Source organism: Falco peregrinus, chromosome Z, assembly GCF_023634155.1.
Source record: "Falco peregrinus isolate bFalPer1 chromosome Z, bFalPer1.pri, whole genome shotgun sequence".
In the NCBI taxonomy this organism is placed as follows: Eukaryota; Metazoa; Chordata; class Aves; order Falconiformes; family Falconidae; genus Falco; species Falco peregrinus.
In genome coordinates this window covers 42,465,547-42,491,414 of record NC_073739.1, presented here as the reverse complement: position 1 = coordinate 42,491,414, position 25,868 = coordinate 42,465,547, and the positions used below count along the sequence as shown (strand labels likewise).

At 38.9% G+C, this 25,868-nt stretch overlaps 1 protein-coding gene across 1 annotated transcript in view; it reads right to left on the bottom strand.

Moving 5' to 3' along the window:
• Positions 1-25,868, bottom strand: part of FRMD3 (FERM domain containing 3) — a 140,566-nt gene that overhangs the window by 7,408 nt on the left and 107,290 nt on the right. The window contains exons 7-13 of the mRNA XM_055791516.1: positions 23,954-24,041; positions 22,042-22,130; positions 19,709-19,772; positions 18,611-18,699; positions 15,224-15,298; positions 14,574-14,642; positions 11,286-11,407 (exon numbers count right to left, since the gene is read on the bottom strand). Of these exons, the coding sequence (XP_055647491.1) occupies positions 11,286-11,407; positions 14,574-14,642; positions 15,224-15,298; positions 18,611-18,699; positions 19,709-19,772; positions 22,042-22,130; positions 23,954-24,041 (596 nt within the window). The remainder of the gene's footprint in view (positions 1-11,285; positions 11,408-14,573; positions 14,643-15,223; positions 15,299-18,610; positions 18,700-19,708; positions 19,773-22,041; positions 22,131-23,953; positions 24,042-25,868) is intronic.

Genomic DNA, 25,868 nt, shown 5'->3' with positions numbered 1-25,868 from the left:
ATTAAAACTGTATTTTTCTCAAATAACTAGCAAACTTCTGACACTGTGATTAACTGTAGATAGAAGGCGGTAGAGGAACATTTTCAGATCAGTGTTTTCTGAAGGGGTTGTATTAACACTGGAATATGTAGCAGTTCCAGAGCATACATCAGCTTTACAGTCCACTACTTAGCCTTAGTGGATTACAAGAATTTTCAACTGGTTTGCATGTTATTATGACATATGAAATGCATTCTACATCAGCCAAACAGATGCGTAAGTAAGTAATGTTTTGATGTAAAAAACTGAAAATTTAGAACAGGCATTAACTGCTGCTGTTGCAAGCTCATTTAATATTTGAAAAATTAAATATATAAAGCTGTTCTTTACTTCATATTCCCTATAACACCACAACATTTCTCAGGTCAAGGACTGAGGAAACAATTAGCTATGAACTGTGTAAGCCCACAGCAAACATAGATTTTGAAGAGTCTACTAAATTTATATTGTGTTTAGATTTAAAGGATGACTTCAGTATTAAATTACATTTGAGAACAACTTCTTTGTTCCATTCTTCATTTTATATTTCTACCAGCAATTTACATTCCATAGATCAGAATCTTTTAACACCTATTACTGGAATATCAAGTAAATAACCTAAATTTTATTTTTAGTATTATATATCTATAGGAAAAATCTGCTACACTTTTCTGACAACTAGACAAATTTTACAGTTCCAGAAAGATCTCATTACACTAGACAAAAGTCGGCTTCTCTTCCACCAAATACTGGGATTAGTTCAAACCTCTAACTGGCTACAGCAGATAGAAACATGAACAGCTGAATAAAACATGACTTTACAGTGGTCATCTGCTGAGAATATTAACATGCAAGAGGTATAAAAAAATTTTGTCAGCCGCTAGTGTTCCTAAAGGGGCCAAAACCAGCAGCTGAGGATTAACAAGATGAAGGGCAGCCCCAGCTTCACCTCTCTTAAGCAGCTGCAGTTGCTGGAAATACAGCACCCCAGAAAAACGTATCCTCTGCTTATTGAAAAATTCAGTTCATGCATTGTTTGGTGACCAGATACACTGCACACAGCTTTACTTACCAGACATGCAAACACAATTACACATCTGTAAAGGCTTAGTATAGTGGAGAAAGGAACAAGTGTCTTTCCTTCTTCTAAACAGCAATGTAAAATTAGATATTGCCCAGAAAGAGCAGTGCTGGCAATACTTCATTGAAACAAGTAAGGCCAGCCAGGCTGCAATTAGGACAGTTTCTTCCTAACCCTTTTACTACTTCCTCTAGAAATATTGTGTAGTCCTTTGCTGGTTTTCAATGTGGACAAAATTCATTTGTACTATGAACAAATGACCTTTCAGAGGGAAGGGGAGGGTGACTTTCTCACATAAGCAAAGTGCATGGATGTCACAAAGAATATGCAGGAAAGGGAAACAGAATCTAGAATTGCACTAAACTCAAATATTCCCCTACACGAGATCTATATCAAAGCAAGATCCACATCACGGCCAGATGTCCAGCCCTCAGAAGTAGGAGGACATAGATCCCTACCTTACCCACATCCCGTGCCCACAGAAAACACCTGTTCTAGATTTGCAAGGAGAGTAAATCAATGACAGTTATAATAACTCCTTTCTAGACAGTGACCTGGCTTTCCTGCTGGCCATTCCCATCTGTTCTAATCTTACAGGCAATTCTAGAAGGGAGTAAAGCCCTGTCAACAGTTGCCAACTCACCCCGGTGACTGCAGCGTTGCAACTCACCTCTTAACAGCGTTGTGTGTCAGTGTTCAACCAATGTCACAGCTAGTGCAGCCACCGGAGACCATCGCCCTGCTTTTCACACCCACAGGGCACCCAAAGCACAGAGACAGAAGCAAAACAGAGCACACAGCACAGCAGGCGTTCTGGTGTGCCTGTCTCTAACCTCCCTCTGGCCTGGAAGGAGCCCACCCCAGCACTGCTGACCCCATTCCAGAACCAGGATTAAGCAGCGAAAATGCTGAAGGGAGTAGCAGGGAGAGAGAACTGCGTATCATGGAAGCAGGAATGAGAAGGCAAGATACATCTGTCAGTAGCTCAAGGAAACGGGAGAAGCTGGTGAAGGAACTGCAGCGACTCAGTGTCTAGCACCAGGCCAATGAGACCAAGGTTGAAAAGAAGTGGGCACAATGTGAAAGCTTAGCACCCAAGAAAAGGAAGAAAGTGGGACATTTCATCACCCCTACTCAGCTTGGGTGAGCCTCCTGGTGAGAGTCAGCGTTGGTCTGAAGTGGTTGCAAACACAACAGGGTTCTTCCAAGGATTTATGGCCCCTGCCATGAGTTTTGCACAAGCTACCTCCAGTCCTTAGGTTTCATATGCTGACATACAGGTTTTATGTATGTGTATACCAAAAGGAATAACATCCTATGAACTACTGTAAAATCAAGTCTTTTAAGAACCGATGTAGCTCCAGTGCACAAACACATTACTAGACTAGTGTCATATTAAACCAACAAGACGGCTTGTGTCTATTTGGAGCCAGCGTTTAACCTCTGATGTATAAGGATACAAAATACATCTAAATACTAACGCTTTTCAATCTTACTACCTGTTTTTGAATCAAGGGAGTTCAGTGCATTCTCGTAGACATGATCGTTTACCCTGAGTGGTGAACTCATGAAGCAAAGGCAGCCAGGGGCTGTTGCTATTCAAGAGACAAGTCACTGCAAGAAGCAGGTTCTCCCGTATCTGCTGTGCTTAATGCATTCTGATTTTCAGATGCCAAAGGTGTGAGAGTATTCTGGTCTTTGCCAGGACATTCTCAGTTAATTCTTCTGTAAATATTTATTACTGAAATGAAGATTCAATACAAAGGCATAGTTTTATATAGGTGCATGGAAACTGAAATCTGTCAATCTATATATGCAAAAATAACAAAAGTAAACAGTACCATAAACAGCATGGAGAAACAAATTTTGAAACGTCTCACAACATTAAAGAAACAGAGACAGATAAACTGATAGACAGGCCAAGCCATCTTTGGCAAAGAGATTTGGTATAAAAACGAGAAAAAAAGTCTTTGTTTTGGTTGCTATCCAAAGCAATGTTGAATACACGTTGTTCCCTGGGTTGCACTTGTGTTATGTGGAAGTGAAAACCAGATCTGAACCAGATTCCCTTCCCCATCCCCCCCCCCCCCCCCCCCCCCCCCCGTAACATTACTCACTATATTAAATTATTCTGTATCTAGAAAAATAAAACCAACAAAGTTATGATCTGGCAACCCAATCCACTTAGTTGAAGTAAAATGCTAAACTGAACTCACACTGTATTTAGTTGGCATCCAAAATCTGCCATGAACCTGTCTGCTAATTTAAGACCTATTTAGCTTTGTCAGAAATTATCAGTTTCAAAGTATTTCTCTCCCTCAGCCCAAGAAAACTACGAGGGGAAAAATTCCAGTCACTCATTTGTTGGCAGTTAACAAATAAATCCACAATTTACATCAGCTATTACAACAAATGTCATTTAAGTTTTGTCTCATTCATCCTCCATTTGCAACTCTGCTCCTGTCAGGAATTCATCCTTATTCTCTGCTGTACTTGATGTGACATTGTCATTCACCGTACAGTTCCTTTCCAACAGACCTCTATTAGCACAACAAACTGGGGGGTGGGGTGGGGGCAGGGAAAAGGTTTGAGTAAAATAAATTTAAATTTACCAGCCCTTCTGGCTGTGAGCTTGGAGCCATGTCGCAGCAATCGAACGCACACTTCCTTGTTGCAGTGGTTAATCATCCGCAAATGAATGCTTCTCTTGGTTTGGATTTTTACAAGACATTTCACCATTTTGGCTATTAATTCCTCTTCTCAAAGTCTTGTAAAGGCTCTACCCATACCAGCTTTGACCTTTTATTGAGTTCCCACTGAGTTTTAAGAGACTAACAGAAGTCACTCTCAATGAATCAAGTGACAAGCTTCCAACATGGCCAACAAAAATATCCCAGTAGGGAACAGAACGAGAGGTTATTTTTAAACATTTCCAAATGCCTCATAACGTATAATACAAACTTCCACAGCATCTATCTCAGTTAGCAGTTGCTAGCATAACAGCTGAACAAGCATAAAAATATCCATGGCATCAAAACATAACACAGTGAAACAAAAGGCCAGCATCTGGAGTACGTTTTTCACAGAACAAAAATGACACTGTGGCCATTATTTTTCTAAAGAGCTTCAATTTGGCCACTGGTGTTGGTTTCCCACCACTGCCTGGGAAGCATCTGCAGAAAATGTATAGATACAAATGGAAAAATCCCTATGCTGTTCTTACAAACCTTAGTCACAAGGCAAACCAACGTGCGGAAAATGCTTTCATTTCAAGCCTAGAATCAAAGCTGACCTGCCTGGTATAAACAAGAAGAGAAAATTCTTAACTTGGGGAAAAATGTCTCCCTTTGTATATGTTCTCCATTTCCCACTTGTGGACAGCTATGGGACATTTGTATCCACCAGAAGTGTTGCTTCAGAAGGCTGGGCACTGCGCCATCCAGCAAAGATATGCAGGCTCCTAAAAAAAGGCATGACACTCACACGCTGACCGATGACAACTTGCTCCAGCTAGAAGCTGGAATGCAACCTCATGCACAGCATCACAGTGTCCTAGTGGGAAAGGAGCTCTTACTGGGTCCACTGAAACCTCAGAGAGGACATAAACTGGAAGGAGCATACTGGCAGCAAGGCAGTCTCTCATTTCCCAGAATACTTAACCTTTAATGTTTATGACATATTATATCATCCAAGTCTTCATTATCTGGCGTCCTTGTTCCCTCTGCACCATAACATCAACGATGTGCATGCAAATATGTGGGAAAGAAATGGGCAGGGAAGACTGTCCTGTAATTGTGTGTTTTACACCAAGTGACTTCTCCCATGAAAGACACCCGTTTCAATGGAGCTTTTGGAAAGCATCTTTACTGTGGCTCCTTTCCTGTGCCTGGCCCACACAATATGAATATCCAGCAGGTTTTTACTTTTTGCTCCTTCCTCCTGCAGGGCAGACTCTCCTCTTTTCCTTTCCTTCCCTGCCAGCACTTCTTTGCGGGTCTGAGATTATGTGCCCCTCTGCTTTCTATCTCCATTTTGTCACCACTTCAAAAGTAAGATTCTGCTTTTCTCATCTTTATTCTTATAACTGTTATAGCAACCAAAAGAGTATCATTAAAATCTCACCAAAAATGGATGGATCTTCAACATGTACACAGCTACAAAACATAGAAAGCACCAATTCTTACAAGAGTCTGATCACCAACACATTCAATACGCAAAGGAAAGAACACAAGTGTCACCTGGACATGGCTGTGGATGATTTCCAACAGGAGTACATTCATGTTGATGAATAAATATATATAACATGCTTCATGTGACCATGCTCATGCGAAAGAGAAAAGACTGTGAGATTTAAAGTCACTTCCCACAAACCATGTATACAAAACTAAGGGATATTTATGCCGACATCTTGCAGCTGAGTCAGCAACTCTCTGTCTCTACTACTAAGTCCCTGCAAGTAAGGAACAGGTTCTGTCTCCTGAGAGAAAGATGACTTTGCGTGACCTGACACAGGCAGCACATCCTGCGTGATGGTTGGAAGATGGTTTTCAGCAAAGCTTTTCCAGACAAGGAGCCTGCTTCTATTCTGCAGTGCTGCCCAGGACTCTGTGCAGATGAGTGCCAGCAAGGGGATGGGTCCACTCTCAGTAACTAATTGTTTTTGCAGCTCACTTCACTCTCCTCCTTCCTGAATTGCTACTCTAGATACTGCACTGCTGACAGGCTAATGACCGGTGGGAACTGTGGCAGAGACCCTTACCATTCATGCACCATTACAGGGGGGCCAGAAAACAGCAGATGGTTATGTAACTTCCCTTAAAATCAGAAAGTATGGTTTACAAAAGCAAAACCAAAACCTAGAACTAATAAAACACTCTTCCGAACTAGTCCCAGCCAGTGAAAGCAGTGAACAGGAAATTTCTGTTCAAAAATAACAATTTTAATGTATATGTGAAAAGGAAGTATATCACCTGTCTTCAGATTTTAGAGGTACCCTATTATGGTGATGGGGACAATGTTATTTAGTTTGTAACTAAAGTAGTGATCTTATTTTGTAGGCACATGGCATGATAAACACCTGGAAATCTGAGAATTTGTAAATAAGTTACAAATGAAAGCTGGCAGAGCTAATTGTTAGCATTAGGTACTGCCATCTTGAAGCAAAAGGTTTGCTCCTAAAAAAATTCTTTTGGGGCTTTGCAGGGCTCAATTACATGGTTAGAGGACTGTAAATCCACGTTAGTTTATTGAACACAGACATGATGATGCATGCAGTGATGTTAAGATCTCCTTAGGCCAGAACGCTCTTTGGGCGACTCCCAGAAACTTGCAAGACAAAGTGTGCAGCAGCAGGAGAAACTTAAGATGACCAGACTTTATTCGAAAAATAAAAGAATGATCTCAACATTAAAAAACTAGCAAAAAAACAGTAGAAAATTCCATCACATACAACCTGGCCAAAGGATGCTCACTTTGGCCTCTACCAAATTCACTGGAATATTAGAAGAAATTATCTCAGCAGATCACAGGAATCTAAAAATAGAACCATTATTTTATTTAGAAAAGCCACTAAGAAATCTGATGAACTCTTACATGTTACAATTTTTGTTATCATACACACACACATACCTGGTACAATCAGCTAACAGGACTATTGCTTCTGCTAATTTCACAGGGAAAAGCTGTTTGATGATACATAAGACATTTAATGATTCTCTTTGATGTAACGTATGTGTCCCATATACAGCAGGTATGATTTTAAAAATATAAATGTTGGCAAGCTGTGTATTAGTTCTATCCAGAGAACAGTTAGCACTAAACCAACAATTCTTTTTTCAAATAAAAACTAAATGTAACAATACTGAGCTGTACCCAGGGCAAAAAGTGAACTAGTTTCCCTGTTATAGTGCTCTTGCTATACAAACAACATGTGAACAGATACTTAAAATTGTCTCCTATTTTACCAACATATTTTTAACATTTATTTATACAATTATTAATAAGTGGCTAATTTTTCATGTGTTCTGCCTAAGCTGTAACCACAAAAGCTCCATATGCCTCTGCTCTACAAGCAAAGCTTACACAGATAAGAACTCTCACGCAGACTGGCAGGAGCCGGTGTGTGCTCATTCCCATACATACCTGTAAGATGCAACAAAGACTCCACATTATAAAATAAAGACACTACTTGTGCCAATTAATTGCTGTTAATGCAGTATTTCTTATACTTAAGTGACACACAAAAATAAGTTTTCTAAAGGTTAAGAGCTCTCCATACATAACTCAGATGCACAGGCATACAATTTCAGAATTTAAAAAAAGATCAATGAGGACATCTAAACAGTGAGGAAGAAAGAATTGAGGAACATGGATTTTAAACAAGAGGAATTTAGAATGAGTCTGTGCCATCAACACTGTGTTTTCTAAAAAACAGTACAAGTTAATTCTATCAATACGATGACTGAAGCACTCTTTCACTTTGGTTTTCCAAGGGCAAAAGTCAATGTCACTAGGAAAATCATTCATGTATGAAAGCTAAGCATACATGTACCAAGTGACTTACAAGACCTTTTCGTGACTTTGTCAAAACACCATTAATACGCTGTCACTCAGAGTGTGGTTTTGCTGTTTTTTTAAAAAAAAAAATTAGGACTACTCAAGTACATGAAGCATCTGGTGTTGGGAAATCCAAAGACAATTATCTACCACCTGCAAAATAATTGCCAAGTGATCAGGACAGGCAATAATATGTCTCACCAAATCAGATGGTAAAAGAAGGCAGCCACAGAATTCCTCTATCAATGCCAAAAATATTATAATGTGTTCAACTGCACATAGAGCAAGGACCATGGAAAGGACCTAACATGAGCATTCAGAGGGCCTGATTTTGCCCTCTGTGACAAAGAGGAATTTTGCAATCACAATTCTGGATACACTTCGAACTTCTGTAGCTAGGTGCCTTTTGAACAACATCTTTTAGGTTCAAAAGTTAGAAACGATCTTTCCAAGCATATCTGACACTCATACATGTAAAATCTAATTCCATGCAATAACCCTCTATGCATAACTTTATGGTTGCATTTTCACATTAGCATGGCTCTTTCTTTCTTCTTCCTGAGATGGAAGGACATCAGTGCAAAACAAAAGTTAGTAACAAGGAATATGCGAAGTGTGAAGAATCGTAGGCAGTAGCAATAAAGCACTGACAGATGACCTGCAAAACCTAAGATATGAACACATGAGATTAGTTTTTTAATTTGATAAAATATGTACTGGCTGGTGGCCAACCTCTTATATAAACCACTTACATAACGGTAATTTAACTGAATGTAACTGAAGAATTGCATTTTGAAGAATGAGACACCAATAGACAAACTCAGGATACTTTTTCCTGCCGTTCTAATAAAAAATAAAATACCATTACTTGTTTTCAAATCCTCTTGTGTAAATGTCAACTGCTGAAGTAACTATTACAGTGGTATCATGGGCGTCCAGTATCTTTCTTTCCACAGTGGTCCTTTATGACTGTGTTTAGGCAGCATACCCTTTCTTAACATGTCTGCAAAACCAATGGACAATTTTGGCTTTTCTGGAGGACACCTTCACTTCAGCATGACAGCCAGAATAGATTTGTAAGATGGAATTTCATATGGGAGAATGGATGGGCTTTAATTCTTTTTCAGTATTTGGTTGCACCATGTTTATTTTCCATCTGAAAGGATTATCCCATACGGACAACAAGGCAGGCTGATGCTGCTCAAAATCCTGTGGGCTCTGCTGTGGCCATCTCTGATGGCTTTTTTCCCTAGCAACTATCAACTGGCACAAAATCTTCACTCTCACCTGGCAGTTTCTGTTAGTTCAGTTTCATACAACCCAGTCTCAGCCATCTCAGAGTTCATCTCTCCAGAAGTTTCAGGAAGCAGAAATATTTACTCAAGACACTGAGGCCACCATATTTTTGTCCATCTGTTTTCCTCATAATACATAAAGCTAATTTAAAATTAAGAACAAGTAACTTTTGCTCAGTTAAAAGACAAAGCTGTGCACTCTCCTGAATCTGTCCAAGGTATGCATGCACAGCTGGCAGTGCCATTATCGCCAGCTGTGCTAATGAGTTGCTTGGGCCCGTCTACACAGCACAGTGCAGCACTATGTGAAGGTCTCGGCCATTGGCGGCTGGAACATCCGTGTGCATATGGCAGCACCTTGCAGAAATAGGACCGAGGGTCCTGGAAGCTGCATTAGCCAAACCACACAGCAAAGCCACATCTGACCTAGGCAGGACTGCACCATGCTCTCAACACCATCTGCAGGCTCTTTGGAAAGCACCCCAGGGTGTCCATCCCCACCTCAGGCCCAGACATTCAGAGAGATGCCAAGGCTGCTACATGTGCACAGTGCACTAAAAGCAGTTTCCCAATGCAGGTAAGCCTGTCCCAGGGCTAGGTGCCTCCCCTGTCCCCACCTCCTGCTCCTGCCCTTGGCCTTGCACAGGACCCTTGCCTGGCCCCCTGTGATGAGCCTCTTCAAGGTTGAGCCAGGCAGTATTGGGACACTGTACAGTCAGGGGTGCGTTGGGGAGCATTGGTTGGGGTTTGGTTTCTTTTGTTTGGTTGGTTTTTTTCTAACTCCTCCCAGTTCACTCTGGGATGATCAGTGCTGACGCAAGGGAGTAGATGGGAATCCATGGAAGTGGATTGAGTGCATGTGGGCAGAACAGCCAGCATCAGTGTCAGAGAGCTGTGAGATCAGTTCAAGAGGCAAGTCGGTAATAAGCCAAATTCACTGCAGGAAAGTATTGTAAAAGAGCTAAACACTGCTAACTTAGCATCTGGTGGTATTTAATTACACATAACACTTTCTACAGGAAATCCACCAGCAAGTACTTCTATTAAATTGCAGTAGTAACAACAATCTGTCTGAATGAAAGGAAACATGCTTTCAAGCTTACATAATATGTACATTTGAAACCAGCAATGGTAAGTCAGCACTTTCCAAAAATGGATTTCATTGCTTAGAGTTGTAAGTGTGGTACAGCAGTAGCAAGCTGTTGATAACTCTGCAGTGGTGGCAACTGCCTAGCAGGAACACAGTGTTGATACTTGGTTGTCAGAAAGTGAATTCTCAGATACACTTATTTCACAGCAGAGGTAAATGAGTAATTATAAAAATTAACTACATGTCATGCAGCTACTACTAATTACAAAAAACTAAGTTCACAGACAATCTAATTCACCTTGCTCTTGCTACATTCACTGTTAAAACTCTGAAGAACAAACAAAACATGTTCATATGACTCCTACAAAACTAAAGTAGGATGCATTCCTATGAAAATGAACATACTTGCTGAGCTGTTTTCCGTTTCCCATTAATCATCCACAACAAACCAACAGCAGAGGTCATATTTCCCAAGTTCTGAAACAATTAGCTCACTACATCTCAAGTAAGAACCACTGTTAGGCTTTTTGGGTTGGCTTCCTTTTTTATTAGGAAGAATGCAGTTACCCTCATTTAAGCTGGCTAAGATGTTCATACCATTCTTTGTAATGACTGGGTCTCAAAAAGATAGTGTTGAATGCAATTTTTAAAATATCAAGGAATAAACAAATACAGGGAAAACCTTGTTAAACAAAATGCATTAAAACTGATCTTCCAATAACATCCTTTTTTGTCAATGGGATTAAATTAGAAGAGATTCTTTCCTAACTGACCTTCAAATAACGGTCCTTTTTGTCAATGGAATTAAATTAGGAGACAGTTTTTCCTAACATTAGAACAAAAAGAAAGAAATATAAAAGTAAAGGGAAGCAAGAAAAACAAAGATACTTAACAGTAAACTGCCAGTTTTCACTCCTGAGTAACTGTAGTTACTTTTTAGTAAAATAGTGCTATAAAAATGAGATTATTTATTTCCTGTTAAGTTCCCTTCACCTGACAATCTAAAAAAAAATTTTTTAAACAGAAAGCTGAACAGCATTAACTTCCTCACAATCTCACACGAGGCTTCTGCACAGTTCCTTGAGCTAGTGATCATTTCCCAGTATGACATGCAAAAGCTTAATGGTGTACTCCTAATGGAAATTATTAAATTTTTCCCATATCCCTGCATCAGTAACTCACCTTTTTCCATACATTTTATCATAAATATTGGTAGCATTTGGCAGGAATCGGGTAAGTGACTCACCTTCACCTAAAGGAACCTCTTCATCCTCACAGGGAGAAGGAAGGAGGGGCTGTAGAGGTTCCAGGTTGATTATGAGTTGCTTGTTCAAGGAGGGAGAGCTGCGACTCTGGGTAATGCTGGTTCTAAAAGAATGGGGAAAAGAGGATCAGTTTATTCACAAGGAAACAACTGCAGTCAAGTACATCTCACCCCAGAATTGTTTTGCATAAATTACAGGAGGCCTTGAGTGATCATAACAAACTCTGCACACTGAACGCTGCTTCCAGCCGTGTTGTATTGCACCCTCAGCAGATATAAACCTTTCAACATCTGAAGTGTAAGAAAGGTTTTGTGCTGCTTTACTTCCCTTTACACAGCCTGACTCCTTTTCACCTTATGCAGGATTTCAGTGTGCTGCTCCTCACCATGCTGCACAGCACACACCAGTATTTGGCTTCAAGGAAGGGGAAGGTAGAGAGGATACAAACTGTTTTCCTGATGTTGTTCCATTGCCTTCAGGACTGAGTAAAGGCTTTGTTATGGTTTGAGCACTGCAGACGAAAGGCTAAAGCAAGAACGGCTGTATCCCTTCAGTTAACAGATACACAATGCTCTCACTCTCCCATACCCCAGACACTACCTCTACACCATGCCTCCAGGTGATCAGGTTGGTTTTCTTTCTTGTCTTACTTGGCTCTAACAGGCTTTCATGATAGCAGGTGTTGGAACTTTCTCAGGGAAGTCTGAGGAATGCTGTTGATTCACTTGAGCCTAAAATCTTATTACTGAGAAGATAAAATGGTTCTTCAGAATAAGTTATCTAGGACTTACAGGCCTGAAGCAAGAGTCCTGCTATAAATGTGAACTATTACATTATAAAATATTTACTTTTAACAAAAGCAAAGATGAAAGGGAAGAGGATTCTACTTGACTTCAAATGGTACATAGGTACAGTGCTGAATTTCACAAACTGCATTTCAAATTTGCACAATGACTCAACTTAAAATTCCACATAGATAAACAAACTGAACAAAGCACCTATTGCAAGTGAAAAGAAGGGACTGTGTGTTGCTGAGGGCTTAGGTAAACTCAGACACAGATGTCCCATGTTAAGTCACATTACATGTCATTAAATATTCTGTGGGGATAAACAAGCTTTCTTGCTCAATTGCCACAATTCCTTGCCGTTAACCGTTAACATATGCCCAAAACTAAAATCCTCCACTTGCATTCTGTAAGCAGTCTCTAATAACTGTTTAGTTTAAATGTTCACTATCCAAAGAAGTTTTTCACTCGGATTACTGTAATTACAATCACTCCAATCCAACAGTACCTCCACAGGCTCGTTATGCATCCCCTGAATCTTTGTGCTGGCTGTAAAGAGCTATCAAGCAACTCCCAAAACAGGAGTTGTGCTTGAAAGCCCATAGAATATTCCTACTCAACACTTACTTACAAAGATCCCTCCTTAAGGCATGTCCTGGAAGCAAAATATTAAATCATTCAGTGTGCATTTGTCAGAAGAACTCACCACCACATTAATGCTGCATGACTACAGACTCCAACAGGTTTTCAGCCTGTGGTCCTTTAAGAGTAATATCCAAACAAAAAGATACAGAACAGTAACCTCCTTACGACTGTATATTTCTTTCTCAATGCAGCCATGGTACCATCGAATTGACTTTGACGGAGGGGGCAAGGGATAGAAAACTTCTTTCTATATGTTTATGTTTATATTTATATACATATATATTTATCATAAATCTTATCATTTCCTCTAAATGTTTTGCATCTTAAAAACTATCATTTCCCATCGCCAAATCTTCTTTCACAGAGTAACTTGATTCTAAGGCCTGCTTTGTTGGTGATGAAAATTTTCTATGCTTTTTGCCTAATGGTGCTACTAAAGACAAGCTATCTACCTCTGTCTCCCGTTTCAAAACCTGCACTATAAAAGCACTTTAAATCATTAGACTTTCTTAGTCTTTCTAAGAAACTGAACCTGGAGCTGCCATAATACTGTATATGCAAGCATTTTAAGAAGTTAATCACAAAAAATATACATTATTATTTATAGGTATTAAATCTGTATGACTCATTTGCCCTCTGATCCATTTCTTTACGAACACTGAGTTTTAAACAGTATGTTTAAAATACTTTAAATACTGAAAGCAAAAAAAAGTAAAATACAAGATATAAAATAATTTTACATGAAAATGTTTTCTTATCCTACGGAAAAAAGAGACCCTATGGAAAGTAGGCAATAAGCTGTTTCCTTATGTAACTATTTGCATTTAAAATGCATTTCTGTGCCCAAGTATTCTACTCTGCCTCAGTGATTGAGCTCTATTCTGCCTTGTGTGTTCTCAATTAACACATTTTAGACCATTGCTTACCCCATTTTTAAATGTAATCTGCAAAAGCATGTTCAAAAGCATCCCTGCACAGCCTTACTATTAATTACATATATTACAACATAATTATAAATATTTGCTGCAAATATATTCCTATCCTTTAGTAAAGACAACCCAAGTTTTTCTCAAATATAGATGGAATAACCATATTAAATTAAAAATAAACCAAACACACATACCACCCCTGAAAAAAAAATCACTGTAAAAATAGGGATATGGCTATAGAATGCTCAGAAAGTTAAGCAGCCTTTTTAAAAAGTTGTTAAATAGCTTTTTCCTGCTGGCTTCTTTCTTCTTGTCTGAAGGACTTTAATTAGGTTCCTACCAGTTTTCCTTGTTACTACAATGAGTGATAAAGTCAAGGAAGTATTTTGCTTGCAAAGTCCAGCTGCTTATTTCTAACAAGCCAAATTTTTCTCTGAAAAGAAGATTGTCTGATCTTTTTTTCCTTTACTAAATGAACGTCTTGCTTTTTAATCTGACTGCATTATAGAAAAGCTATAAAGTATACTTTTAATCATACCGATATACATACACAAAACAGAATTTTTCGAAACCAGACAAGAACTAGCAATGAAATGAGAATGTACTTTTCTGTCAGGATCATGTAATAAGAGTCTATGTCATAACACAGAAAATTATATAAGGTACTTATGTGACTGATCGATTAAAACCAGCTTCAAACCAGCACAGATTAAGTTCCCTTGTGTAGACTACATGCTATTGTCAAAATTTCATAACACTGGCAACATGTACTTCCCAAGGCTTGCATGCCTCATTGTAGAAGCTCAGCATGACAGCCATTACAGTTCAAGTGAAAGGAATGAGAATTTATTTGTAGAGAACAATAATCATCCTTACTCCTTGAACTTTAATATCGAATATCAAGACATACCTGTGAACTTCAGGAGGTTCCCTCTGGATTTTAGAGCTTGCCTCCACAACCTCTTTGGCTACTTTTCCACTGCATTAGAACATGAAATAAATATTCAGGCAAATGCTAAGATTAGCTCATTACATGCCAAGCACTATGTATACATGAACAATTCAGGTACATTCAAAAGAAGAATAGGAAAAGGTAAAAAAAAAAAAAAAAAAAATCCTATGCAGTGGACATATAATGTCCCAGATTAAAAATTCTGCTGACAACCTGTCTGCAAAGCTGTTGAAGAAAAAGCAACTTTGCAGTACAATGCGAGGAGTGGGACTGGACTATCCCATTAATGCATCCGTGGTCCAGAGATGCCCAGTTACAGGGAGCATACAATCTGCACTGGCCACACATCCTTGTTTGTACAGAAACTGCACAAGAAGTGAAGTGCTGTTCTGATGAAACTGCTCTTTGACAGAGGTCTGCGTGAAGCCTCCACATCATTTTATAGGTGATGCTAAAGAGAGAACAGAAAGTTTTTCAAATCCTGACCTGGATTAGGGGTGAACAGGTCCTCAAGAAGGAAAAGCTCTCAATTTACCACGCATAATTACCCATGTTTTCCCTTACTTTCTGAAATGGTTTACCATGAAAAAGAAACTGCAAACACCCACCTATATCGAAATCTACTGCCTTTAAAAAATATCTTGCTGCTGGACATGGTCTTGATCTGACTGGATTTTGCATACCTGAAGAAAAATAACAGAGGCTGTCACATTTTCAGCACAGAAGGAACCTGATAAGCAAAACCAAACAAGGTAAACTACAAGCTTTTCTATTTTTATACCACAAAGTAATATTCAATAATTGGCCTTTCCAACTTTTTTAAGGCCTTACAAATTAGAATAAAAAGCACACACAAAAAAAAAATCAGATAGCACAGGATGCCTGAACACCAAACAAGTGATTGTCTGGATAAGAAAGCAAGAAAACTAGATGCAGACACTTGCTGCATCTCTGGGGACTTTCATTCACAGGACACAGGAAAGACCATGGTACACCAAGAGCCCCTGGGACAAGTCACCTTGTTTGTGGGAAGACACGGCTATTTCCACTTTCCAACTAGTAAACCAAAGAAAAAAAAAAAAGAAGTGGTAACACTTGTCTCCCAAAGTAGTTGCATTTCTGATGTCTCTATAGTGTCAACTTCTCAGTAGCCTGTACCATATCCTACTGCTTCTCTCTAATCACAAAGTACACAGGAACCTTTTATCACAGTATTTTACCACAAAAATCATGGAAGAGTACCTCAGACATGCCATCTCCTTCATGTTCTCTGCCTTCAAAATGGCATACTGATTTTGTATCAAGTCTCTCGTTCCCAGACCCTAGTAGACAATCTTCTATGATTTATATCTATTCAAAAATAATCACAACAGTCAACCCTGAGCCTGGATCAAAACACAACTAAAGCTCTGTTTTTCAAGACATACCAAGTGATCATGACCTTATCTTAAATTCCAAGTCTCAAGCTCCTCTGAGCAGAAGAGAGGACCAAATTTAATTAAGGCAAAGCACCATTATCATTAATTACTTACACAACCTGGCTTCGTCTGTCCTAACCTTACTAGAATTCCTTGTTGGTATCATACAGGACATAGACAGGATTTATCTAATGCTGTAAGACGCTAACAGTCTACACCGTACAGGTCAGTTTCTCTGAAACGTATGAAAAGCTGTGTTGTTTCAAAACTACTACTCTAAGCATTTATTCACAAATTACTTTGGCTTCAGTTTCGTGTTTGGGTTATTGTTGTTATTTTTCTGTATCACACATATTAACCATTACTATTTTCTAATTTACCTGCCAGGTTGCTCTCCACTGAATATCACTACCAAGCTTCACTTTCGTAAAGTAGCCCTCTTTTAAAACCCACCAAAACTGAAACAGGCAAGCATAATTCTAAGGAATCATGCTAAAGAAATAACCCCGCAGTAGTGCCCTGAAGGCATTCAGAAAACAGAAAAAAACCATGAGAGAAGCAGCCTTGCACACACGAAGGTCAGAGAAGAAAGAGCAGGAGGAGGTGCTCCAGGTGCCGGAGCAGAGATTCTCCTGCAGCCTGTGGAAAACACCACAGGGAAGCAGGTTGTCCCCCCTGCAGCCCATGGAAGACCATGCCAGAGCAGATACCCACACCGCAACGCACGGGGGTCCCTGCACTACAGCAGGTGGTCATGCTTTGAGGGAAGCTGCAGCCTGTGGACAGCCCATGCAGGAGCTGGCTCCTGGCAGGAGTTGTGGCCCATAGAGAGGAACCCGTGCCACAGGAGGTTTATCCTGAAGGACTGCAGCCCATGGGAAGGACCCACGCTGGAGCAGTTTGTGAAGGACATTGGAGCAGGGGAAAAGTGTGAGGAGGAAGGAGCAGCAGAGTGAAACTGCTATGAACTGACTGCAAACCCCATTCCCCATCTCCCTTGCACTGCTTGGGGCAAGGAGGACATGGAGGAGTTGGAAATGAAAGAGTGAAGTTGAGCCTGGGAAGAAACAGGGGAAGGGTGGTTTTAGTTTTGTGTTTATTGACACTTCAAAAAAGAGTAAGAGGTGAGAAACAAATCAAATTAACTTCCTCAAGTCAAGTCTGTTTTGCCCATGACAATAATTGGTATGCAATCCTTCTGTCTTTATCCAAACCCAAGAGCTTTTTTGTCTTATATTCTCACCTTGACCTGCTGAAGAGAGGGAATGAGAGAGTAGATGCATGGGCATCTGGCACCTACTCAAGGCCAAACCCACCACAACCATGCATTTGTGACCAACCCCCCACAGTTAATGCTACAACCACCTAACAGTAAGAGCAGAGAGATTATATTCCTGTGAGTGTCCCTCAGACATCTTTACTTTGAACACCAGTTTCTCTCTTTTGGGTGGGAATTGTTTCCCATTCCCTATATTTCTTTCTAGTATCATAAAATAAAACCTCTCTAATACCATGCACTATGTTCCTGCTTACATGTGTTTACATACACTTCCAATGGAAAACACTTCCAGGTAATCTTTTTATTACTTCAGTCTCAAACACAGTAGATGTTAACATAAAGAATTAACAGCCACACTGTGCCAGCTCATATTTCCTGTTTCTTCACTGAATGTATCAATTGAATAGATTATATTGATATATTAGTATATCAGTGCTGAAACAATAGAAGAAATTGTCTCCAAAATAAAGCAGGTCATTAACACCCATGTTAGAAGACACATTTTTCCTACTCAGTAATTATTTACCCTTATGGCAGCCCCCTGGTGTTTCTATGCTGCAACACAAAACCAGTATTTTTTTATAAAATATGCAAGATGCTGTAAGGAGAGACTGAGTAGCAAGAATAAAAGCTGTGGGCCTAAAGGCAGGCATCAATAAAAAAATCTAACAAAGTCAATGAAGGGCAAAAAGAACACATGAGAGCTTTTTAATAAATTATTTTCAGGTTCTCTTTTAGGGAATAAAGAGGAAGATACTCCTTTTTTCTTGTCAGTTTACAGGCCTTTTTTATGAGATGGCTGGCATCTTCCAAAATGTATCTAAGAACATTTTCTTTTGGTTTTTAAATCATTGCACAGAATATTTTTTTTCAACCAACTCTGACTAAATCTTGGATTTCAAGTGGAAGAACATCATCTACCAGCAGAAAAGCCCAGAGAATCAAGCATAACAGTTTCCTTCATTCTCAAGGTATTCAACCGCAGGGCTAAGATTAACAATGATGTTCCCAGACACAAGTGCAGTACTGTGTCCATCCAACATCACAACACAGAGCGACAAAAGAAGCGTGCTGGAAAAAGTGTAATTATTCACTGCCAAAACTCTCCTGCCTCCTTTAGATTTTAAACAGTTTATAATATTGGCTCAAAATGAAATAATATTCTCCATTAACATGCATATTTTCTGTCTGCATTTTGAATTCCATTATGAAATGGAGCATTTCATATTGAGTGATCTTTAACTCACATGCACATTTTTTTTACATTTAGTATAGATAATGACTTCAGGTTTACATACTTGTAAAAAGCCTGGTTCTCCACCCCACATTTCCAAAGATGCTTGCAGGCTGCTGGTGTAGAGGTATGGAATGACAACACAGTCTTTTTCTAAGTGCAAGGAAAAGAAGGCAAATAAAAGTAATTAAAATGTTGAATTCTCGAAGACTGAATCAGCTGTACCTGACCATGTTCATCACCATGAACCAGATACAATGAAGAGTAAGTCTTCCTGTGGAGCCTCAATCTGTGGTTCACCTACAGAAGTTCAACCCATATGTAGCTGATATTTAAATTGCCCAGACACTTGCTTCAGAAATAAAAGGAAATGCTTCAAGTGGGCAGAGAAAGGTATATGTACAAATGGCTTGTAGAATAAATCTGTACCAACTCTATCCAAGCCAAAATCAAAGGAGTCGTCTCTGTGTTCAGTATTACACATTCCACAGTCACTGCCCTACTTACCATCCATTTCTTCCCTATGTCTTACCATCAAATCTTCCTTGCTACCACACAAACAGCCCCTAATACCTCCAGCATTATGTCCTTCCTCCATTTTCTGTTCCTCACCTAGATTGTATCCAAGGCCATAAGCCTGGGCTTTATCACTCTGCCCTAGGGGAAGAACTGATTATAGTGTGCTGTAGGCAAAGATCTCTACAATTTCAATGGCAAGAGCCCAGCGATAAGACTCCTAACTACTTCAACAGACTCCAGCCTATTCAGCAGACCAGGACTTGAGGACATGATTTTAATTAGCCCAAAATACCTCACATGGATCCAGGTATCAATGCTTACCTGAATTTTCAATCTTATACAGATGTCACTCATGCTTTAGAGTGTGTGAGTACAGCTTTAGTGCTTTAAAATCCATCAAAATGTGACTACACAGACCATCAAAACCCTGAGCAATCAACATAGCACTGCATGAATGTTCAGTGAGAATGTCTCAACTCTGCAAACCAGGCATTCTTCTGACAACAGCAATATTCACATTCACTCATTCTATGTTTTAGTTACAATATGAGGTACAACTGATTGTTTAGAAATTTATTTAGTTAAAAAATAATGTTATGTTTTAAATCAAATACAGAAGTTCTGTAAAAATATTAAACCTGACCTCTTTCTGAGCTCCAAACACATAGAAAGTCTTCCCTTCAAATTTCAGTTTATAGACATCACACCTAGAAAGAGAAAAATTATTTGAATATAGGAAAAACAGATAGATCCATAGGTAAGAAAAGCAACTTGCATGCACGTTTCTCTGATTTCCAAAGTCAAGCAGGCTGTCAAATGACAAAGAGCCTCAACAGAAGTCTTACAACCTTTAGCATGAAAGTATTTAATATTCTAATTTTCTTTAGAGTAGAGAACATAATCCCACAGTATTTCTTTTACATCTGTATGCACCTTCAAAGAATTTACTTTGGCTGCTGGAAAATGAAAAGGAAATTAAAAGTAGGCAGAAGCTTATGTTTACATTCTATTTATTACACAGTTTGTAATTCCTCTGGTATCTTACAATCTCGGAACATCTAACGTAATTAAGTTATGTAATTAAGTTATGTAAGTAATTGAGGGAAAGAAAATACTCATCTCTACCATTCTTTATGGATTCATATCACACATCTTAGTAACTGACTACTTACAGACAGAACACAACAGGAAGAAAAAGAAAATGTTTGACAGCACTTACTACTGGGGCATTGTGAGTTGCAAACCTATGACAAAATTTAATTTAACTAAAGTTGAAAGCACAATCTACATGTGGAATAGCAGCACACCATACAAAAGCAATACAATGCCTCTGTTTAAATTGTAATGGAAATACAGTCATCACCACAGCTAAAATGGAGACACTGTAGTTTTTTTATAAACTGCTCTAAAGATTTTGGGCATCAGTTGGTTGAAATGGGAATGATTCTGGAGGCAAGGACAATGTTATCCCTGAGACTTTATAATGAAAGTTTTGCTTTAACATTAAACAACAACAAAAACAACAAATCATTCCAGCTAAGAAAGCTTTTTCATCTAAAATAAAATCCAAAACATTAATTTGTGTGTAGTGCAAATTTCAGCTAATATCAGTTAAATTAGCACTCATTCCTAGATCTCAGAAATGAAAGGAGCTGTACGTGGCATTCAGATTAATCTCACTAGATTGACCTTCCAACAGCCAGCATAACACTGAGACAGCTTAACGGTTTTTCCTCTACCACTATTTCATTTTGTGTCTGGTTTACGTGCTGATGGACTAAATGAATACACCGAGATCTCTGAAAAGACATGTTACCCTTAAGTAAGATGAAAATCTAAGCACTGTGAAACTCATTACCCACAACATGGTGGATACATGCTTGGCAACTGTTATTCTCTCCTGCATGCACTGCAGACTGATTTGTCCTTAAGCCAAAATCTCAAACTACCTTAGCACTGTGACTAGGGCTACCTGAAATTAACCCTAGGGAAACTACAGCACAAATCCAGGATCACAAATAGATGATATTTGACTGGTATGTCCTCAAAGCTCCACAGGGAACTGAATCACACTGACAGAACTACACTGACTTTAGAATTCTGAGGATTTCAGGTTAGCCAGGTATTGGGGAGGTTTCTGTGAATATGTAGTGGAGTTCAGCTCTACACAAAAAAAACCCAAAACACCTCACCATTTCTTTCTTCACTTTCTGCCCATCTTCTTCCCACAAGACAGGCTGGGAGCACTGAGGCAGAGAGGCCACAGCTAGGCAACTACTGTTGGCAGCCGTTTACCAGCAGGGCTAAAATGAGATTTATGAATGCCTGAGCATTACTGGGCTCGCTCTGCACAACACTGCTGAGGGCATGGCCAGATGCTGTCACACCACCTGCAGGAGATGGGTTTTACCTCTCCCTCAAACGTGGCTGAGGCTGCCCAGTCAAGTGTTTTACGAGCAGAAAAGAAAAGCAAAGCCAGACAAACCAAAGCCAAAATGTCCAGTCCTTAAAAAAAAAAAAAAAAGAGACTAAAAAATAAAAATTCAGCAGTATTCTCACTTCCTCTTCTGCTTACCAAATAAGTTATTTTACAATTTTCCAACTGAGGTTAATTGAGGAAATAGCAACATTTCCTAGAGTGAAATAAAGATGCAGGTGGACTCTTCCAGACACCTGTGCCAATAAGCCTCATTGGTGATTTACAGCATAGTTGAAAAATCAAATTACTTAATTTTAGCATTTGTGCATTATGTCAACTAACGCACCCTGTAGAACAACTTTCACTGGAGGAAGTATGAGACCAAATCCTACTTCTCATCTAAGATCTTTTAAAACAGAAACATGATGAGGCAAGAGAAGGTATATTCATGTGGTTCATCTTAAATACAAGAAATGCAGGTGAAGACAGTAGGAAGAAGGAAAGACACAGGAGGAAAGACTCCTGCATATTAATCTACTCTTACTTCACATGCTTACCATTTTAACAAATGAATTCTTTTATTCCCCTGGAAAACTACAAATCCTGCAGCTGTGAATCCTAAAAATGTAGTCATCCCCGTTGAGTCCTTGAAAGAGAAAAAAGAAATAGAATTTTCCCCTCATCCAGTGATGTATTTCTTATGGTTAGAATAAATTGTTACTCCACTATAGACTACCCCTAATGTTTTTCCTTTTTGAAATAAATTTTTCGTTCAAATTGTACACTTCAAAAAACAAAGACTACTGTTGGCCATACAGGTCTCATTTATTTCTAAGCATTTAAATGAGTAACAGCATCTTATGTTTTGTTTCCATCTACCTGTAGCTGATGACAACAGGGAATCCTTAGGTATACTTACTAATGTTGTTGAAAACACAACTTCTGTGTATGTCTCATTCTTAACCAGCAGACTAACTACAAATCAGGCATTCACATCTACTTCAACACTAATATTTTTTAAGATTTCACAATAACATTGTTCCTCTGTGAGATGTCGTGGTGGAAGTACTGCTGACAGACAGAATTACTACAGTAAGCAAGTACTCTTGACTACAAACCAGAACATACCATGATACTTGTCTTTCAAACAGAAAAGACTATTTTTAATTTGTAATTCCACAATAAAAGTTCCGGCTCATAGTTTTTCACCAAGGATTCAGGTGAGTTTTCCATTAATTAGGTTTCCTGTCCATCCCAAGTTCCAGACCCTCACCTTGCTAAAGTCAGTCAACTTCATTGTGACTTATGTTCCACCAGTCAAATAAAGGGGAATGGAAACAGTGATGCTTCTGTAGTAGCAGCCACAGCACTGTAAGGGAGCACATCATAAGAAGCCAAGGAAGCACTTTGCTTTGCAGTTCACTTCCAGAAGACTGAAAAATTTTGCTTACGCATGGGCTGTGAACCCCTGACTGCATTCACACTACAAGCCCTGCTGCACAGGTAAAGAGGAAATTCTGAGCCAGTTTTGACTCTGTTCTAAGTGCCAACATAAGTCTCTGGGATTCACACCTGAAAATCTGCACTATATTTTTGAACTAAAGTTTACTAAGTCACTGACTTCACTGAGCTCTGAACCAGACCCTGTATTTCACAGAGAAGCATCATTCCCAGCAAAGTAGACACAAAATCCAGTGCAGCTTTATTAGAGCTGACTGTTTTAAGGGCACTCACCACCAGAACAGCTAACCAGACAGCCGTGCTGTTCCGCCAAATGGCATGGTATACAAGCCAGAGCAAAAGCAGCAGTTAAAACAAGAGTTAAAGCAAGTAACACTAAAAACAAACCCTGTAGTTTATGGAGATAAAACCCAAGTAATTATAAATGCAGGTGTAAGGGATAATCAGAACTAGTAACTAAAATCACCTTCTTAGAGAAACCACAAAACAGTGAAATGGGGGAATACGCAAATGCATACCCAGTTCTCCCCTTCGTACATTTGGTTTGCTGTGCTTCCTAAGATTTCCATATATTGATAGTGTTTGAAAAAATAATCAGCCAAGGACTAACACTTTGCTGCATCTTCTGGACAGAATAATGCCGAATCCTGAAAATCTTGTCAAACACAAAATATTTCACACCTGGAGTATTTAGAGAAACCTTTGCATTAAATGCAAAGAAATTATGAAGTATAATCAAAGCTTTTGTCATGACACTCTACTACATTCTCCTATGATGTTCTGCTTCCTCTGGGGAGACCTTTCCTTTGACTGATGCAGAAATGTCAACCAGTCAATGTTCTTCCACGGCTTAAACATAATAACATAGTTCCAGGGCAAGTTCTTTTATAAATTACTCCCTATTTGTGCCTGGATAAAAAACAGAGTTAAATCAATTCAATTAACAGCTTTTTACTAAGTGTCAGTAAAAATAATGCTTTATTAAATGCTAGTAAAAAGAACCACTACCTTGCAAGGATGAGGATCAACACCATAAGTTTCCAAAGAATATGCTTTCAGGAGCAAGTTAAATTCAGCAACAGCTGGGCTCTGACCTCTGAAAATACAAAGAAACAGCAGTTTGACAGCAAAAAGAAAACAGGAGAAAAAGACTTTTTGACTGAAGAGTTTAAACGCATAAAAAAGGAAGAAAGAAAGGGTCTTAGTGAAATACAAACTATTTCAACTATGTTCTGTTTATCAGATAAAGTTAGAAAACTTTTCACGTTTTCTCCTGCTGAATTGTACAGTGCCTGATATTTTCAGGTAAATCCTGATGGTTTTGTCCCGCTCCTGAGAGAACATATGTTGTGCAGTTAACCAGAGTTATCTGATATCCTGCAAGTATTTGGTGTCTTTTGATATACACACACATCAGCCTGAATATGAAGTAAACCTCAGCATCTTTTTTCCACAGACTCTTGTTCTCCAGCTCATATAAAAGGATCGTGCAGATTAACAGACATTCCTTCCAGTGCAGGGCATAAACACAGCAATCATATTACACTGGTCTGCTCAGATGTACTCCTAATTATAGCAGTGCCTGTTACCATCATGATGGTTCAGAATCTGTCAGCATTTCCATTATATGCCCCTATTTTTAGGGTGTCTATAATGAACTCAAGCCTGAAACATGGCATGCAAGACTTGAGTTCTAGAGCAAGTTTTATTATTTGAATTTTGCTCTTCTAACTCTTGCCATTACAATAAGCTCTAACACAGATTTGCAATGCCTGCTTATCAGTGAACTGTTCCAAGTATTACTTTATTTACATATTTGAATGACTAGAGTGCATGACCCTATTAGACAATACGCATTTGTGACAACGGGCTGTGCTTAGGACCTTTAGAAAGTCATACCTCATAAATCCTTCTCATGCAAATTATCCCCAAAATATGCCATATCAAACTTCAAGGAACACATCAATAGTCATACTTTATCTTACCCCTGCATTTTTGGGGTCCAGTGTCACACCGTGACCAATGGTACTCATGAACTGGCATTTAAAAATTGTTCTGTGCACTGCTGTAGAATAATTTCCCTTTAAGTCTGTTACCCCTCAGTAGCTAGAAACCAACAAGCTTTGACATGTAAGATCCAGTATTTGGCCCAAAGTTCAGTTAAACAATTAAGATAATGTCTAGCATGCTTGTGGATGTCAAATCCTATTTTGAACCTAGCAACCTGATGCCCTGTGGCAATGTGTCAATAACATCTTCTGTTAGAAAGTTTTAATTCATGCTCATTTGTACTTCACTGCTTATCGTCTCCCAGTCAATCCCATGATACTTCTTCAGCCTCTTCCCTATGTCTTTTGGTCCTCTTTGATACTACACTTTATTTCAGATCACATTTTTGTTCATGTTTAGCTTTTAAACATAAAAAACCACGTAAGAGAGAGAACAAGTGCCCTTCTTTCTCCTTGCATTCTTGGTCTCTTTCTCACCAATTTCCAATGGAGAAGTTCTTGTATCAAATGGAACACTAAATATTACAAAAGTGCATTTACACAGCTAAATATTTAAGGGGAAAAAAGCATGAAAGCATCGAACAAAACAGTATTTATTTTGCCCAACCAACTTTCTGGCAGCTTTACTAAACTGGTTTTCTCCCTTTTCAATACTAATAAATCACAAGCTTTAAGTGTAATCATAACTGTAAGACCATAAAAGACCCTTAAAAAAAAGCAGTAAGTTTGTTTCATGTACCAACCACCTGCCCAGGACAGAAGAAATCAACTAAATTGACCTAAATTACTTAGAACACTTATGTTACATAGTGAAAAGCCAAACAAGTAAGACAGTTTGATTTCATATTGGAAATTGGACCTTACAGAAAAATAAGATCATAAAATGCATCTTTTTTTCCCACCTCCCTTTACTG